This window comes from Dendrobates tinctorius, unplaced genomic scaffold, assembly GCF_039654945.1.
Source record: "Dendrobates tinctorius isolate UK_male_01 unplaced genomic scaffold, ASM3965494v1 ptg000086l, whole genome shotgun sequence".
Taxonomy (NCBI): Eukaryota; Metazoa; Chordata; class Amphibia; order Anura; family Dendrobatidae; genus Dendrobates; species Dendrobates tinctorius.
In genome coordinates, this window is record NW_027361754.1 from 60,257,197 (window position 1) to 60,275,369 (window position 18,173).

Here is an 18,173-nt window from a genome sequence, read left to right on the forward strand (position 1 = left end):
ATTCTGCCCCAGCGTCCAGCATTCTGCCCCCATGTCTGCATTCTGCCCAGCGTCCAACATTCTGCCCCAGCGTCCAGCATTCTGCCCCGTCTCACAGTCTGCCCCAGAGTCCAGCATTCTGCCCCGTCTCACAGTCTGCCCCAGCATTCTGCCCCCCGTGTCCAGCATTCTGCCCCCGTGTCCAGCATTCTGCCCCCGTGTCCAGCATTCTGCCCCCGCGTCCAGCATTCTGCCTCCATCTCAGTCTGCCCCAGCATTCTGCCCCATCGTCCAGCATTCTGCCCCAGTGTCCAGCATTCTACCCCCGTGTCTGCATTCTGCCCCAGCGTCCAGCATCCTGCCCCGTCTCACAGTCTGCCCCGGGCCCCCCGAATCGCCGCTCTCAAAAATAAAAAAAACAAAACAATTTCTTCTTACCTGGCCGCACTCCAGCGCCGAAGCTCCCTCCACGCTGCTGAAGCGCGCACTCGCCGGCAACTGACAGTGACGTCAGACGCTGGCGATGTGCGCGCTGCGGCTGACGTCAGCTGCCAGCCTCCGATTGGCCGGCGGCTGTTAACTATGTTAACTATGCGCCGGCCCGCATGTCAATAGAGTTTAGCTGCCGCAGCGCCGCGCTAAAGGCCCGGTTTACCTGCCGGCAGGGGCCCGGTGAGCAGAGGAGCCCCATACACCAGTCAGGGCAGTAATGCCCTAATGGCGGCCCTGTTGGAACTCCCCAAATCCTCCTCAAATACTGAAGAATTGTTTTTGGTGATGTATTAATGTACGGATGGTGGTTCTAGTGATGTACTCATGTAAGTACCACTTAAAATTGTTTTTGCAGCCCTTGGGATTGGTTCAGTATAGCAGTGTGGCCCTTGGACCAAAAAATGTCTACCTAAGCCTTCTCTGTGGCTCTGGTATTCTGTTGCTGAATCTTGGCTATCAGTTACCATAAGCATCGTGAAAATGAGCACTAATCGATTGTTGTGGTCCCGTCTCTAGAGCCGTAAGAAAAATTCTGCATCGGGCCCGACAGTTAGTGGATTCCAAGAAGGAAGATGGATTCACTGCACTGCATCTGGCCACACTCAACAACCACCATGAAGTTGTGGACATCTTAGTTAAAGAGGTAAAACACCTTGTTCATGGCCATTTGTGACCCTTTGGTTCGTAGTATGGTTTAAGTAGAAACATTTCTTCTCTGTTGTTTTCGAGTGCATTCCTACTGTAGGGTTCATATGCAGCGAGAAAGCGCCTCATGTATCCATCAACTGCACCCATGGGCCCAAATTCAGCGCTGCAACTGTTGTTAGAAGCCTGTAATCTCCTGCTGGAGGGTGTTTTATGCATTTGCTGTTTCACTCATCAGGGTCGCTGCGATGTCAATCTCAGGAACAACAGAAACCAAACGCCCCTGCATCTGGCAGTGACCCACGGTCATATCAACCTGGTGCATCTGCTGGTAACAGAAGGGGCTGACGTGAATGCGGAGGATGAGGACGGCGACACATCAATGCACATAGTGGTTGTCCAGCAGCATCTCTCCTGCCTGAATTCAGAGGGCAATGGCTCAGCTACTCTGGCCAAGGTAAAAATTAAAAAAAGGTACTTGCAAGAGACCTTTGATAAGACAAAATGCAAATGAAGGGAAAATTGCAGATGACTCCACACTTGCAAGAATTCCAACAATGATCTTATATAGTTACATTGATGAACAAAACGTCTAATCCAATTTAGAGGGGCAAGTTATTTTATAAATCTGCAAGGACAAAATCGATGTTATTAATGGTTTAAAGGGCACCTTATAGGACTTTATACCCCACTAGATGGCCACTACTGGTTTGTAAAGCATGAGATAATGGGCCTGATTTACTATTTTTGTCCATTTAAGGCAGTGTTAAACCTTTTCCAAATTTATCACAGTAGCTTAATCTGGATGATAGACAAAAATGTCTAAAGACACACGAAATTTAACTTTACATCAGTTATTATTATTTGGCTTAATTTTGCCCCTAAATTTTGTCACAGCTTGGCACTTGGCACTTATTTCCTCCTAGTGTCTACTTTTTCCGTTAAGACTTACCCTCCTTTTCCAATAAGGCTAAAAAAGTGTCTAAAACACATTATAAATGCCATATATACTCAAGTATAAGTCCGGTATGCATTGTCCCCTCATCCCTGTCCTTGCATGCATGGCTCCCCTAGCCCTGTCCTTATATGCATGGCTCCCCATCCCTATCCTTGTATGCATGGTTCCACTAAAAAAAAAAAAAAAAAATGCATGTTTCTCCTTCGTCTCATTGGGGGACACAGAGACTGTGGGGTGTGTGCTACTGCCGTCTGGAGGCTGACACTAGGCATACAAAAAACAAGTTAGCTCCTCCTCCACCGCATACACCCTCGCCCCTATAGCGGGCGGAAACCAGTTTTTTGCTTAGTGTCTTTGGAGGCACACGCAGTCTGGTTTCTCCAGACTAGGTTTCTTTTTCGGTTCTCACTATGAAGAGGAGATAGGGGCGACGGATCCTATAGAAAGGGTCCGATCTCCCCAAACCATCAACGGGCGAGCACGCGTTGAGCATCGCTCCGCGTATCCTTTCCCGCACCGAGGGACACCTCTGGGACTTTTCCCCAGACATCTATTTTTCGTGTTTGTTATTTTTTTTGAAGACGAGAAGGGGCAACGCATCCTATAGAAAGGATCCGATTTCCCCAAACCAGCAACGGGCGACTACGTGCGAGAGTCCCTCCACGTCTCCTCTCCCGCGACGTGGGACACTATGCCAGACTTAGCCCTGTCCACCCCTAGGTATGGAAACCATGGGCTTGCACACGGGCACAAGACTAGTCTGTGCGCCCCCACTGCTCCACCAACGCTTGACGGCGGTGCTGCACGGCGGCGGACGGTCCCTCTCCTCGCCCCTACAGGGCAGACGGAGTTAGGGTGCCTGCACCGTCCAAGAAGGAGACTAGCAGGTGCGGAGGGCCCTGGGCGCAGAGTCAGGTGGAACAACCACCACCCCCCCAAACCCCCCCCCAATACCTGGGGCAGAGCGGGCAGTGGCTGCACAGGAGGTGGAGGAGAGGACGTCGCTGGGGCCCGGCGTTTGGACCCCAGGTGGGTAGCGCCATTAATTTAGCCCGCGGCTTCGGCCCAGGCCGCGGGCGGAAGTGGGCGGCAGCGCTCCGGCCGCGTCTTAGGCGGTGTCGCTTCGGCGCCCCCCGTCCCCGGTATCGGCGTTACAGGATCCGGGGCGGGGGGTATCGTAATTTAGGCCGCGGCTCCGGCCTGGTCCGCGGGCGGAAGTCCCGCCCTCAGCTCGGCGTCACTTCCGGCGCCGCCCCCCTCCTGGCAGGGCGGGCGCCGGATAAAATGGAGTCCCCGACGGCAGTCCGGGGTAGGCCGCAAAGCGCTGCAGTCCCCGGGGACCGCCACCAACGCAGCTGGAGGGGCCTCCAACGGCAGGAGCCGGGAAAGGACTTACAGAGGGGTAAGTGTGACCCCGGCCTGAAGGCCACGCTAGGGCATATAGGGCTCCCCTCTCCTCCGCATTCGCCCTCCTTAAAAAAAAATAAAAAAAAATATATATATATATATATATATATATATATATATATATATATATATATATATATATATATATTTTAGGAGAATCTATTTATCTATTTATTTTTCTGGCCTATTCCAGCAGTATGTCTGGAAAAGGTAAAGCGCACACATCCTTCTATGCCGCATGCGTTTCCTGTGGGGTTAGATTCCCACGAGCGCAGACCAGTAAATTATGTGAAACCTGTGATACCGAATGCGCCCAGGAGCCCTCCCCCGCAGCAGAGCCCAGGGGTCCAGAACCCCCAGAGTGGGCGGTATCCCTCTCTCGGTCTATGGTATCATTAACAAAGGCAATTGAGACCCTTCAGGCCCCGGATAGGGGTAGAGATGACGGCTCGCCTGGTTGGGAGGGTTCTGCCTCCTCACATGAGCCGCCGGCCTGCAGGGGCCACACTCTCTCTAGGCAGGCACATAGGAAGAGAACCCATACTGTGTCGCCAGGCCCCTCTGGTGCTTCAGCATCTGCGAGTGTGGCATCACGCTCGCCGTCACCCCTTTCAGGGAGCGAGCAGAGCTCAGTAGAGGATGTGGAAGAATCCTTGGACCTGGACACCCCAGGGTGCCGGGAGACGGTGGACAGTCTCATTGAGGCTGTCAACCAGACTCTGGGTATTGATGATGAGGTCACCCTAACCGCAGGGCATAAGGTGTCTTTTAAAAAGGCCCGGAAGCCGCGGAGAGTGTTCAGCACTCATCCTGAGTTCGAGGATATAGTGCAGCGGCACCGGGAACGGCCAGACAAGCGTTTTTCAGGACAGAAGACGCTAGGATCAAGATATCCATTTGCGCCAGAGCTCTGTAAAAAATGGGCAGAGTCTCCGGCGGTGGATCCCCCGGTATCCCGCCTGGCCTCAAGATCCCTGTTATCAGTGCCTAGTGGTTCGGCCATCAAGGACCCCACGGATCGGCTCATAGAGGGATTAGCGCGCTCGGTGTACGAAGCATCAGGATCAGCGCTCTTCCCTTCCTTTGCGGCAACATGGGTAGCCAAAGCCATGATGTCCTGGTCGGACTCTTAAAATGAGATCCTGCAGGATAGAGAGTTGCCAGCAGAGGTGGCCGAGATAAGTCAGATCGCAATGGCGGGTGACTATCTAATTAATGCATCCTTGGATGCAGCTAATAGAGCAGCACTTGCAGCAGCAAACGCAATCGCCATTAGGAGAGCCTTGTGGTTAAGGCTGTGGCGGGCTGATTCGGTGTCTAAAAAATCCTTGACTTCCCTGCCCTTTCAGGGTAACCGACTATTTGGGGAAGAGTTGGATAGACTCATTTTGGACACAACAGGGGGTAAAAGTAGTTTTCTCCCACAACAGAAAACAAGGACGCCATTTCGTCAGCCTCAGGCGCGTTTTCGGGCATTTCGCGCCCCCGCGTAGACGGCATCGGCCAGTACCCCCGCTCCTGCGCGCTATAACCATGACAAAGAGCGTCAGGTCACCTACAGGACCAACCCGCTGGGTAGGATGTGAGGGCGTCCGCCCAGATCAAGGGGGGCCAGGTCCCAGAGGCCCTCTACAGAATGACTCGAGAAGTGCGGTACCCGAGGACAGCAGGATTGGCGGTCGTCTGCGCCGGTTCTGTCACATATGGGCTGCGGTGGCACGCGACGCATGGGTGACGGAGCTGATATCTTCCGGGTACAAGATAGAGTTTATAAAACGTCCGCCAACACGATTTTTTCCCTCCCGGCTTCCCAAGTCAAGGTCTCGGGCAGAGGCATTACGGGGGGCCATCGAAGTGCTGCAGCACAAAGGGGTCGTCGTTCCGGTGCCAAGGAGCGAAAGAACCCAAGGGTTTTATTCCAACCTGTTCGCAGTCCCCAAAAAGGATGGAGCGGTAAGGCCGGTTCTGGACCTAAAGCTACTAAACAGGTTCATCAGGGTCAGACATTTTCGCATGGAGTCCCTCCGGTCGGTTATATCCTCCATGGAGAAGGGAGAATACCTGGCCTCAATCGATGTTCAGGATGCTTATTTACACATCCCTATTTTTCCCCCGCATCAGAGATTCCTACGGTTTGCGGTCGAGGGACGGCACTTCCAGTTTGTGGCTCTGCCTTTCGGTTTGGCCACGGCCCCCAGAATATTCACGAAGGTGATGGCGGTCGCCATGGCCACTCTTCATTCCCGGGGCATTGTGGTGTTGCCATACCTGGACGACCTTCTGGTAAAGGGCCCGTCCCGTCCAGCGTGCGAGGAGAGTGTCACCATCACACTGGATGCCTTGTCTCGTCTAGGATGGATGATCAACAGGAAGAAATCATTCCTCACACCGGCCCAGAGGATTGTTTTCCTAGGGATGATATTCGATACCTCCCAGGGATTGGTAATTCTCCCTCAGGACAAGGCTCGGGCACTCTGACAGGGAGCTCGAAGACTTCAACAGCCAGGCCTCCATACTATCCGGTTCGGGATGGGGGTCCTGGGCAGGATGGTGGCAGCGATGCAAGCAATCGCGTTTGCTCAGTTTCATCTCCGCCCCCTGCAGCATGCCCTGTTAGCGGCTTGGGACAGGAGCCCGTTCTCACTCGATCACCCGTGCAGGTTGTCCTCTCAGGTCCGACAGACTCTTCAATGGTGGACACGCGATCGGTCGCTTCTGCAGGGAAAGCCCTTTCCTCCGGATCATTGGTTAGTGATCACGACCGATGCGAGTCTCTCCGGTTGGGGGGCAATCTTCCACCACCACACGGCACAGGGGCAGTGGTCGCCTCAGGAAGCTTGTCTCCCTATCAATCTGTTGGAGATTCGAGCAATACGGTTGGCCTTGCAGCAGTTCCAACACGTGCTAGCAGGATACCCGATTCGGATTCAGTCGGACAACGCCACGGCAGTGGCGTACGTGAATCACCAGGGGGGCACACGCAGCAGGGCAACCATGCGCGAGGTGGGACATGTGCTCCGCTGGGCCGAGAGGAGCCACTCGATGATCTCAGCGGTTCACATTCCAGGCGTCGAGAATTGGGCAGCGGATTTCCTAAGCCGCCAGGACATCACGGCCGGGGAGTGGTCACTACATCCCGAGGTGTTCCAGCAGATTTGCCAGCGCTGGGGAACACCAGACGTGGACTTGATGGCCTCCAGGAAGAACGCCAAAGTGGGCGTGTTTGTCGCCCGGTCTCAGGATCCACAAGCAATCACAGCGGACGCATTGGTGATACCCTGGAACCAATTTCGGCTCCCATACTTGTTCCCGCCGCTGCCACTTCTCCCCAGGGTTATCAGGAAGATCAAGACAGAGGGGGTTCCGGCAATTCTGCTGGCCCCGGATTGGCCCCGACGGGTATGGTACGCGGATCTGGTACAGCTCATCGCAGACGTACCATGGCGGCTACCGGAACGACCAGATTTACTGTCCCAGGGACCGATCTGCCTCCCGAACTTAGGGGCCCTGCGTTTGACGGCGTGGCCATTGAATCTTGGGTGCTGACTCAGGCGGGGTTTGGGCGCGAGGTAGTCGCGACAATGGTAAGGGCCCGAAAGCCAGCCTCGGCAAGGATCTATTATAACACTTGGAAGGTTTTCTTCCAGTGGTGTCGGGAACACGGGGTTTCGCCATTGTCCTTCTTTGTGCCCAACATACTGGCTTTCCTTCAGTCTGGCCTAGACGCAGGTTTGGCGCCAAGTTCCCTTAGAAGACAGATATCGGCCCTGTCGGTCCTGTTTCAGCGAAAGATCGCTACCAATTTGCAGGTCAGAACGTTCCTGCAGGGGGTTGTTCATTTAGTACCCCCCTTCAGAGCACCATTGGAGGCCTGGGATCTTAATCTGGTCCTGTCTGTACTACAGGAGGCTCCGTTTGAGCCACTACAGGATATTTCATTGGCATATCTATCCAGAAAGGTTGTGTTCCTGGTAGCCATAACATCCATTAGGCGAGTATTGGAGTTGGGAGCGTTATCTTGTAGAGCCCCTTTCCTGACCTTTTTTAAGGACAAGGTAGTCCTTAGGCCTCCGCCACCTTTTTTACCAAAGGTGGTGTCCTCGTTCCATATTAATGAGGACATTGTGCTGCCTTCTTTCTGTCCAGCGCCAGTTCACAGGGTGGAAAAGGCGCTCCACACATTGGATCTGGTAAGAGCACTCAGGAGATATGTGTCGAGGACAGCACCTTTCTGCCAGACGGATTCGTTGTCTGTGATCCCCGAAGGGCGCAGGAAGGGCCTCGCAGCCTCACGGTCAACCATAGCCAGATGGATTCGCCTAACCATTCAGGAGGCTTACCGTATTAGAGGCACGCCAGTTCCAGCTGGAGTAAGGGCGCACTCTACTCGGGCAGTGGGCGCCTCGTAGGCGCTTCGGCACCAGGCTTCGGCAGAACAGGTATGCAAGGCAGCAACCTGGGCCAGCCTGCATACTTTTTGTAAACATTACAGTGTGCATACTCAGGCTTCGTCAGATGCGAGCCTGGGCAGAAAAATTCTCCAAGCAGCAGTGGCACACCTTTAAACAGGAAAGCATGCGGCTTGGATCGGTGAGTGTTATCCCACCCAGGGACTGCTTTAGGACGTCCCACAGTCTCTGTGTCCCCCAATGAGACGAAGGAGAAACATGGATTTTTGTGAGTACTCACAGTAAAATCCTTTTCTCCGAGACGCTCATTGGGGGACACAGCACCCACCCTGATAGCCGGTTGGCTCATACTTATTATTTAACATATTTTCTTGTTTAAGACAGGGTGATCCCTTTTTCAGACATATGATTTATTGCATTAAGGCTAATTTTTGTATGTCCTCCTACTGCTTTTGCACTAAACTGGTTTCCGCCCGCTATAGGGGCGAGGGTGTATGCGGTGGAGGAGGAGCTAACTTGTTTTTTGTATGCCTAGTGTCGGCCTCCAGACGGCAGTAGCACACACCCCACAGTCTCTGTGTCCCCCAATGAGCGTCTCAGAGAAAAGGATTTTACGGTGAGTACTCACAAAAATCCATGTATCTCATTCCGGCGCCAGCAGCTCTTCTGGCCGAGCAATCACATGGTCCCGCTCATTAAGGTAATGAATATTCACTCCACGCCTATGGGAGTGGAGGGGTGAATATTCATTACCTTAATGAGCGGGACCATGTGATTGATCGGCCAGAAGAGCTGCTGGTGCCAGAACAAGATGCAGCATGGGCGCACAGGATAGGTAAGTAAGATGTGTGCTGGAAGCCGGCGGCTGAGGCTGTAACTATGCGCGCTGTAAGACAAGTGAATATTCATTTCTGTTTAGCAGCGGGCACAGGCTTTAGCCGCTGTTGCCAGCTCCTGCCTCTGTGACCCACTTGTTCTGACGCTCCCCCACCGGCTTTCTGGGACAATGACTTGTGTATAAGCCGAGGGGGGCGTTTTCAGCACACAAAAATGTGCTGAAAACTCGGCTTATACATGGGAATATATGGTAGGTGGAACTCCTGTTGCAACACTTTTTTGGCCAAAGTCTAGGAGAAAACACATTGGTCAGTTTTCTCCACAAAGTCTCCATGTTCCTCCGAAATATTTTGTTTCTACATTATATTATAAAAGGACAAAGGCTGTGGACACGTTTTTGATATTATTTTTACATATTTTAGTGGTCAGTTAATTTACTTTCAGACTTTCTGATATGCAGATTGCAGCCTGAACCCATTTTTAGATTTTTCCCTTGTGGGAGTGTCTCTCCCTGTAATATAGGCTGGATGTGAGCTGTGTGTCTATCCAGGGTGAAGCAGCCCTTACCTATGAACTATAGCTGAAAAATGTCTACAATAAAAAAAGTGACATTTCTGGAGTGATTTTTCATTTTTGATGTACGCATTGGATAATAATGAAACTTCATCTTTTGTATGTTTCCTTTTCAGCTTGAGGCTACTGGTTTGCTCGGAAACACAGAACTAAATGTCAGCGCAGCAATCGCCTGCTTTTTGGCGCTGTCAGGTGCAGACATTAACTATGCCAATCATCGCGGAAAGTCACCGCTGGACCTGATCATTGATGGACGGATAGCACATCTTGTGAAGAGCTTCTCTCAGAAATTCAGGTACATCCCACCGAAGTACATCTTCTAGGTGAATCTCCATGTAAGACTGAGAAAAATCCATCTAAGGCTGTGTGCCCCCGTAGCGATTTTTAAGCACTTTTGCCGCGATTTTCGGCGCGAAAACGCTGCGAAAACGTTTAAAAATCGTGTACAGAACGCCCCCCATGCATTCCTATGGCAATCCGCACATGCTGTGCTAATGCTGCGCTTTTTTACCGCGGCGGAATCGCATCGCGGAAAAAATCGCAGCATGCTCATTCTTTTGTGCGGAATCGCAAAGAATTGCCGCGATTCCGCACCCATAGGAATGCATGAGAATCGCTTACTTCCCGCATGTGGCTATGCCCACCATGCGGGAAGTTAAGCGTCTCATGTGCGGTTGGTACCCACGGTGTGGAGGAGAGGAGACTGTCCTCCAGGCCCTGGGTACCATACCCCTGTAAAAAAAAGAATAAAAAATAAAAAAATCGGGGTATATTTACCTTCCGGCGTCCCGCGCTGCATTCCCGGCCTAAGCGTTCCCAGTAATGCCTTGCGGCAAGGCCCTGTAATGACGTAGTCTCGCGTGACTCTAGCGGTCTCGCGAGATCGCTATAGCAACGCGAGACTACGTCATCACAGGTCTCGCAAGGCATTACTGGGAACGCTGAGGCCCGGGATGACAGCGCGGGACGCCGGAAGGTAAATATACCCCGATTTTTTTATTTTTTTTTAGCATTTTAACAATCTATCTTTTACTATTGATGCCGCATAGGCGGCCTCAATAGTAAAAACCTGGTCACACTTGTCAAACACTATGTTTGACGAGTGTGACCAACCTGTCAATCACTTTCCAAGCGATGCTTCAAATCGCTTGGAAAGTGCTTGAATATCGCACGTGAAAATCGCGGAAAAAACCGTGCGATTTCTGGGAAGGAGTCCGGTTTTTAGTGAGCGTTTTAAAACGCTACGTGGGCACATAGCCTTACTGAGAGGGATCTTTAACCCATTACCAAACCTGCAATTTTTTTTCTTTTTGGCCTTTTTACCTCCAGTTTTCCTAGAGCCATCATTTTTTATTTTTTTTAATTGCCATAGGGCTTGTTTTTTATAAGACTTGTAGTTTTGAAATAACACATTCGCTGTACCATATAATGTACTGAAAAAAGGATAAAAATAAGATTCCGATGTATTTATTCCAGCAATCCCGAGCTTGTATAGTTTTGGTAAATTTTTAGTGATTAAAAATGATCATAACTTTAGAAAAAGAAACCCACTAAATTTTCTTTTGCGTGACCACTTTGCAAGACCCGTAATGATTGATTTTTACGTGCCAAACTGTAATTTTTAATGTTACCTTTTTTTTGTTTGCATTCAAAGTTCTGATCACTTTTTATCTCAAAGTATACGAGTAGACCGTAGATGCTTCATGTACAGGATGTGGTAACAACTGCCTTACTCTTCCATTGCCTTTTATCATGTTCTTTTATATAAACTTTAGGGAACAGGCGGAAACGGACTCCTCCACCATCAACTGCACCCTCCGCAGGGTTCACACCACCCCAAACACAATGACCAACCTCAGCTTATCAAGTGCTACTACGCCTTCCGAATGCCTTGTGTGTTCAGAACTGGCCATGCTCATCAGCTTCTTCCCGTGTCAGCATAGCATAGTGTGTGAAGGTAAGAAGAGAGGGCAGCCATTATTCTTTGTGTGTTTTTGCGATGGCCAAGTAGTAGAAGCATCAGTTTTTGGAGTTCCTATAGATGAAAATATTGAGAATTGCGCCTTCTTGGCCAACTTTTCTCTCCTTGCAACGCACACCATTGCCCGTTCTTTTTTTTTTTAATAACTGTAATTTGTATTAAATTTTGTAAAATTTTACAATCAGAAATGAGAAAACAATCGCAATTTGGCTTACAAATTAGAGGATCAGAAAGAATGACATACAATTGGATTGAACTCTTGGAAGACGTTTTCCCCCTAGTGGCATCAAAACATATTGTGCAATAGAACAGAAAAAGAAAGTCCAACACAGCAGTTCTAAATGATACCAAGTTAAGATGACTCCATCCCCATACTCATATTACAGTTCTTAAAAACCACAATACTAAATAAGATAAGACATACACATAGGGAAGGGAAGAAACCTGTTCGAAAACCAATATTCTCCTAACTGTTGTTTTGGGCCCTAAAATAGTCCCATGGAGCCCAGACAGTCTCAAATCTGTCCAAACTCGCACTCAATAAGGCTGTCATCAAGGCTGTTCTTGAGATTGATGAAGTAGGAACCTGTCGGACATTTACGGGCACATCTTGAACATCCCTTTATTAGAAATATGTCGCTCTGCTATTGACGGATTGTTCTACTGTTTCTCGGCCTTAGTGGAAACTCATTATTAGTCGCCATTTAATTTTCTGTTGCAGAATGCTCCCGGAGAATGAAGAAATGTATAAAGTGTCAAGTATCAATCACCAAGAAGATTAGACAAGGTGAGGTATAATTAGCAGTGTTGCCTTTTCGCCTCATGCAAGACCAGCAAGATGTCTTGCCAACGATAGGTTTCAGAAAAATTTCCTTCTTCTAAACGGAACCTGAAAAAAATTGAGTCTTTTTGCAGGGTTTTCAGAGCAGAAACTGAACCAAACCTCCAAGATTTTGAGGAGTTTTGCATTTTTAAGGAAGATTTGGAGAGTTTCCGCTCAGTTTCTGCTTCAAACACCTCTCAAAAAGAGACTCTGTGTGCACATAGCCTTTACCTCCAGCCATAGGGCCAATCTGCAGGTAAATAGTGTTCACATCATACGTGGGTGGGGGTCAAATTAGATTTTTGGCTGCAGGAAGAAAATGAAGTTATAGTCTCCTTGCAGCAGCTCATTTCTTAAGTTCAGTTAATTTTTTTTTTTTTTTTTATACATTTTACTATGAAAAAGCAGATATCTATTTTCATGCTGGCCACTAAACTATAGACTGATACTTTATTCATAGTTGTCTCATTATAATGACAGGCAGGATTACAATGTAGCAAATGTTGCAGCTTTCAGCAGAATTATTCTGCACTCAGGCATTGTGGGAGAATGAACTGATTTAAGGCCCCTTTACATTTAGCGATGCACCAGCGATCCCGACCACGATACGACCCGGTCAGGATCGCTGGTGCATCGCTAAATGCTCGCTAGTGAGCTGCCACACAGGCAGATCTCACAGGGATGTAGCGATGCAGCAGCGGTCGTTACTTACCTTTCAGACGAGGCGATCCTGACGTCCTCCCGCCCGCATCCACGCGTCGCTCGTCGGCATCAGCAGGAAGCGCCCGACGAGAAATTGAGCTGCACGATCTCGCGCGATCAGCGACAGACAGTGGGGGAGCCGGTTGGAGGTATCACATGTAGCGATATCGCTGCTGCGTCACAAAATCGGTGACACTTTAGCGATATTGCTAGCGATATCGCTATGTGTAAATCCCCCTTTAGTTGGGAACATTACCTGCATCACCACAACATGGAGAAGGAACAATGAGGCTGACAGGTCATACAGTACAGTCTTGGCCGCACAAATTAACAAATTTTAAACATTATCACAGCACCATTTGCTGCCTGCTCAACACAGTACCTCTGCATCATAAGATTGTAGCTGTTGTATACTTCAATAGGTAGTCCCTCTATATACATACAGTGGGGCAAAAAAGTATTTAGTCAGTCAGCAATAGTGCAAGTTCCACCACTTAAAAAGATGAGAGGCGTCTGTAATTTACATCATAGGTAGACCTCAACTATGGGAGACAAACTGAGAAAAAAAAATCCAGAAAATCACATTGTCTGTTTTTTTTTCATTTTATTTGCATATTATGGTGGAAAATAAGTATTTGGTCAGAAACAAGCAATCAAGATTTCTGGCTCTCACAGACCTGTAACTTCTTCTTTAAGAGTCTCCTCTTTCCTCCACTCATTACCTGTAGTAATGGTACCTGTTTAAACTTGTTATCAGTATAAAAAGACACCTGTGCACACCCTCAAACAGTCTGACTCCAAACTCCACTATGGTGAAGACCAAAGAGCTGTCAAAGGACACCAGAAACAAAATTGTAGCCCTGCACCAGGCTGGGAAGACTGAATCTGCAATAGCCAACCAGCTTGGAGTGAAGAAATCAACTGTGGGAGCAATAATTAGAAAATGGAAGACATACAAGACCACTGATAATCTCCCTCGATCTGGTGCTCCACGCAAAATCCCACCCCATGGGGTCAGAATGATCACAAGAACGGTGAGCAAAAATCCCAGAACCACGCGGGGGGACCTAGTGAATGAACTGCAGAGAGCTGGGACCAATGTAACAAGGCCTACCATAAGTAACACACTACGCCACCATGGACTCAGATCCTGCAGTGCCAGACGTGTCCCACTGCTTAAGCCTGTACATGTCCGGGCCCGTCTGAAGTTTGCTAGAGAGCATTTGGATGATCCAGAGGAGTTTTGGGAGAATGTCCTATGGTCTGATGAAACCAAACTGGAACTGTTTGGTAGAAACACAACTTGTCGTGTTTGGAGGAAAAAGAATACTGAGTTGCATCCATCAAACACCATACCTACTGTAAAGCATGGTGGTGGAAACATCATGCTTTGGGGCTGTTTCTCTGCAAAGGGGCCAGGACGACTGATCCGGGTACATGAAAGAATGAATGGGGCCATGTATCGTGAGATTTTGAGTGCAAACCTCCTTCCATCAGCAAGGGCATTGAAGATGAAACGTGGCTGGGTCTTTCAACATGACAATGATCCAAAGCACACCGCCAGGGCAACGAAGGAGTGGCTTCGTAAGAAGCATTTCAAGGTCCTGGAGTGGCCTAGCTAGTCTCCAGATCTCAACCCTATAGAAAACCTTTGGAGGGAGTTGAAAGTCCGTGTTGCCAAGCGAAAAGCCAAAAACATCACTGCTCTAGAGGAGATCTGCATGGAGGAATGGGCCAACATACCAACAACAGTGTGTGGCAACCTTGTGAAGACTTACAGAAAACGTTTGACCTCTGTCATTGCCAAGAAAGGATATATCACAAAGTATTGAGATGAAATTTTGTTTCTGACCAAATACTTATTTTCCACCATAATATGCAAATAAAATGAAAAAAAAAACAGACAATGTGATTTTCTGGATTTTTTTTTCTCAGTTTGTCTCCCATAGTTGAGGTCTACCTATGATGTAAATTACAGAAGCCTCTCATCTTTTTAAGTGGTGGAACTTGCACTATTGCTGACTGACTAAATACTTTTTTGCCCCACTGTATATTACACAGGAGCATACCATTCAAAATGGATGATGGTCACAGCTCCTCCTCCTCCCTGCGCAGTGTCCCCTGCACGGGTCACAGAGCATGCTTAGAGAACTATCCTATAAAAATCAGCTCCTGACTGTTTCTGCGCATGGTCTAAGTACTGTTAACAGCAGTTCAGACAAGACATTCGCCCCCATTATTATTAAGAGTTTAAAAAAATCTACAATCTGAAAAATAAAAAAACAGACTAAAGCAAAAAAAAAAAATACGTCACTATCTGAATTTAGGTATTAAAAAATACTAGACATAAAGCATTTTCAATAAATCCTTACTACAGTGCCTATTACCAAAATGTCCCAGAGGCTTAAATTGTGGAAAATACAGAGCAGAATTTTGAATATTTCTGCCAGAAATGTGTAACAAGGTCAATTTTTGATTCAAGCTTTCACGTGAGGAGGGAAAACAAACATGATCCAGTCTCCGTGTGCACATGTGAATTATTTCTTACATAACCCAGGTTCATGAGGCCGCTTCTTAGCATGTAGCCTGTTTGTTATTACAGTGTCCAGTGTTCAGTGTTGGATTTGGGCACTGAACTAGGTTTTCCTCTATTCGCTGTTCATTTTAAACATGTAAGAATCAACCCACACTGTGTATCATCTATATGCTGCAGCCTAATGTGCGGCTTTTAAAATGTACTCCATGTAAAGAGAAAATTATCTATTGTTTAGATCAGGTTTCTATGTTAAAGACTACTTTTCACAACTTTATACCTTATAAATTGTACATTCCTGCACATAGTAGCAGGATTGTAGGTAAAAACTTTTTCTTTTCCTCCTCCCCTTTTTTCTTCCACTCCTTTTTCCTTCTGCCCCCTTTGTTTCTCGACCTCTTTTTTACTCCACCCTTTTTTCCCTCCCCTCCCCCCCACTTTTTTTCCCCTCCCTTTTTTTCTCCGATGATAATAAAACTATTGAAAAGTCATCTGTACAAAACAGGAAATGGGGGTCAAATCAGCTTTGTCAAATCGTCCCGCACTTTATGTTCTGTACAGATCACTTTTCAACAGTTTCATTATCATCTGACGCAAGATTATAATGAAAAGTAACACTTCTATATACAGTAAGAAGAAAAACAATCCAATATTCACAACAATTGATGGCCCAGATCACCTCTTCACCCTCTGTGCCAAAAGACCCCTGTACAGATCAGAGCATGCCTAGAAAACTCTAGTGTAAAAGTGAGTGCATCATAGCCAAGGTCCATGTGGCTGCTGAAAAGTCTTCTGCGCAGATCTAGAAATATGAGCTTATTATTAATATTGGTGGTGATCAGTAAAAAATTGCAAGTGGTTTGGGATTTTTTTTTTATATAAAGGGTCATATGGAAAATGTAAAAAAAAAAAAAAAAAAAAAGGGAAAATTTTAAAAAAATATATATTTTTTAATCAATCATTTTTTAATTGTTTTGATTACACATTATCACATGAGACAAAAATATATAGTTTTAGTAAAACATGCAAATCATATATTGTATTGTTCCTATACATGATCTAAGCAATGATATTCTGATGACACGTTCCCTCTAAAGAGTTTAGTGTGATCATTTGGGGTCTGGCTGCAGGGATTCACATTGATCAGAAGTGATCTGTCAGGGAAACTGCAGCCCCCCCACAGGTAGTATGAAGCATTACACTATATGGATATGCTGGGACCTCCAGAACAAGACTCAATCTTGGCAACTGGCCTCTCATTTGGCTAAGAAACAAGGGTCCCTACTCTCTTTAAGGGCCCCATACCTGCCCCTTTATAATACATCCCTTTTGTTATAGCAGTTTTTATTGAAAAGAGTTTCGAGTACTTTGGACAACGCTTTTGGGAAAATGTTGAGGGTCCCAAGAACTGAACTAGATTTTGTCTGTTAGGAATGGATGAACCAATGTGTTGTTTTTTTCTGTATTTCTTTGTAGACAGTACGGAAGTAGACAGTGTTCCCAGCTTAGAAGCGTCAGATCAACGCAAGGTGATGGAAGAACTTCAAAACCGATATCGCCAAATGGAGGAAAGGATGACCTGCCCGATCTGCATCGACAGTCACATCAAGCTGGTGTTCCAGTGCGGGCACGGCTCCTGCGCAGAATGCAGCACGTCACTCACCTCCTGTCCTATCTGTAGGCAGGGCATTCGGGAGAGAATACAATTATTCGTCTGATACGTGGGTGTGAGCGTCGCTCCATAGTGGGGGTCAACACGTAGAGCAAAAGGACAGAAAACTTGCCTGAGCTAAGCATGGTTGTGTAGACCCTTCCCCTGCGCAAGGGTCCTGGGAGGAGAGACCACCAACTTTGCTTTTGAAGAAGTGTGGCTGCTGTGTGTTTTTGTAAACACTAATTAATATATAATATATATATGTATATCCACACTGGAAGGGCTATTCTATAGCGCAGTCTTCCTGAGAAATTCTGTTTTTCAGAGGGGCAGAAAAGGCCAATTCCGATCACTCATCCTATTTATAAAGTGTCATCACTGACCATTCTTGACATGGTGTCTATGTAGGAGTTATTGTTTTTCGTTTCTGTTAAAAAAAAAAAAAAAAAAATCACGGCCTTCCAATACAGCACTGCTGCATTTCTTTTATTTCATACATGACCACGAGACATGTAAAAAAAAAAAAAAAAAGCAATATATTAGGCGAATAACCCATGACTCGCCCCAGGAAGTGTAGACTTGTAGGTCAAGGAAGTCAATGGGTCCATCTAAATAAAACAAAATCTGCTGGTTGATTGGAATACATCTGTGATTACAGTATACTGGTTCCCAACAGGAGTACGTCTGGTCTTAGATGGGGGCAGACTGGCTCAGTCATAGAGGTAATGACATGAGACTTGAGGAACGTAAAGAGGGGAAAGGATATGCTGTTCTCTTAAGGATCTGTTCTCCTCCATTCCACATCTTCCATTTCAGATGACTGCGTGAATTAGCAAATTGACGTTTGCTCTTTTTTGTGTACAATGTATGAAATGTGTATATTAATGAAATAAAAATCAGGCTTGTTAATATTACCACATTCATGCCTATTAGACTCTCCTTCTTCACCAACTATTAGAGGTAGCTACCTTTTGATCCAGCTTTGTAGTATGTCTAAGGATATCAGTCAATCCAGAATTGCCTGCAGTAAAAGAATTTCTTTTATCATTAGTACAATAGTTGTCAATACAGAAACAGTTTTTTTTCCTTTGAAAGGATTGCTTATGCCTTTTTTATGCCACCTTACTACCACAGCCAGCATTAAAGGGAACCTGTAATTCGAGCCATACTGCCCCAATCC

The 18,173-nt window shown here is 47.3% G+C and overlaps 1 protein-coding gene across 3 annotated transcripts in view; it reads left to right on the plus strand.

The window, feature by feature from the left end:
* The window catches only part of MIB2 (MIB E3 ubiquitin protein ligase 2), a 124,065-nt gene extending 106,153 nt beyond the window's left edge, over positions 1 to 17,912 (plus strand). For all 3 annotated transcript variants that reach the window (XM_073585467.1, XM_073585469.1, XM_073585468.1), the window contains 6 exons: positions 988 to 1,114; positions 1,355 to 1,573; positions 9,417 to 9,595; positions 11,076 to 11,257; positions 12,003 to 12,068; positions 16,816 to 17,912. In XM_073585467.1, the coding sequence (XP_073441568.1) occupies positions 988 to 1,114; positions 1,355 to 1,573; positions 9,417 to 9,595; positions 11,076 to 11,257; positions 12,003 to 12,068; positions 16,816 to 17,057 (1,015 nt within the window). In that variant the 3' untranslated portion in view covers positions 17,058 to 17,912. The remainder of the gene's footprint in view (positions 1 to 987; positions 1,115 to 1,354; positions 1,574 to 9,416; positions 9,596 to 11,075; positions 11,258 to 12,002; positions 12,069 to 16,815) is intronic.
* The last annotated feature ends 261 nt before the right edge of the window (positions 17,913 to 18,173 follow it).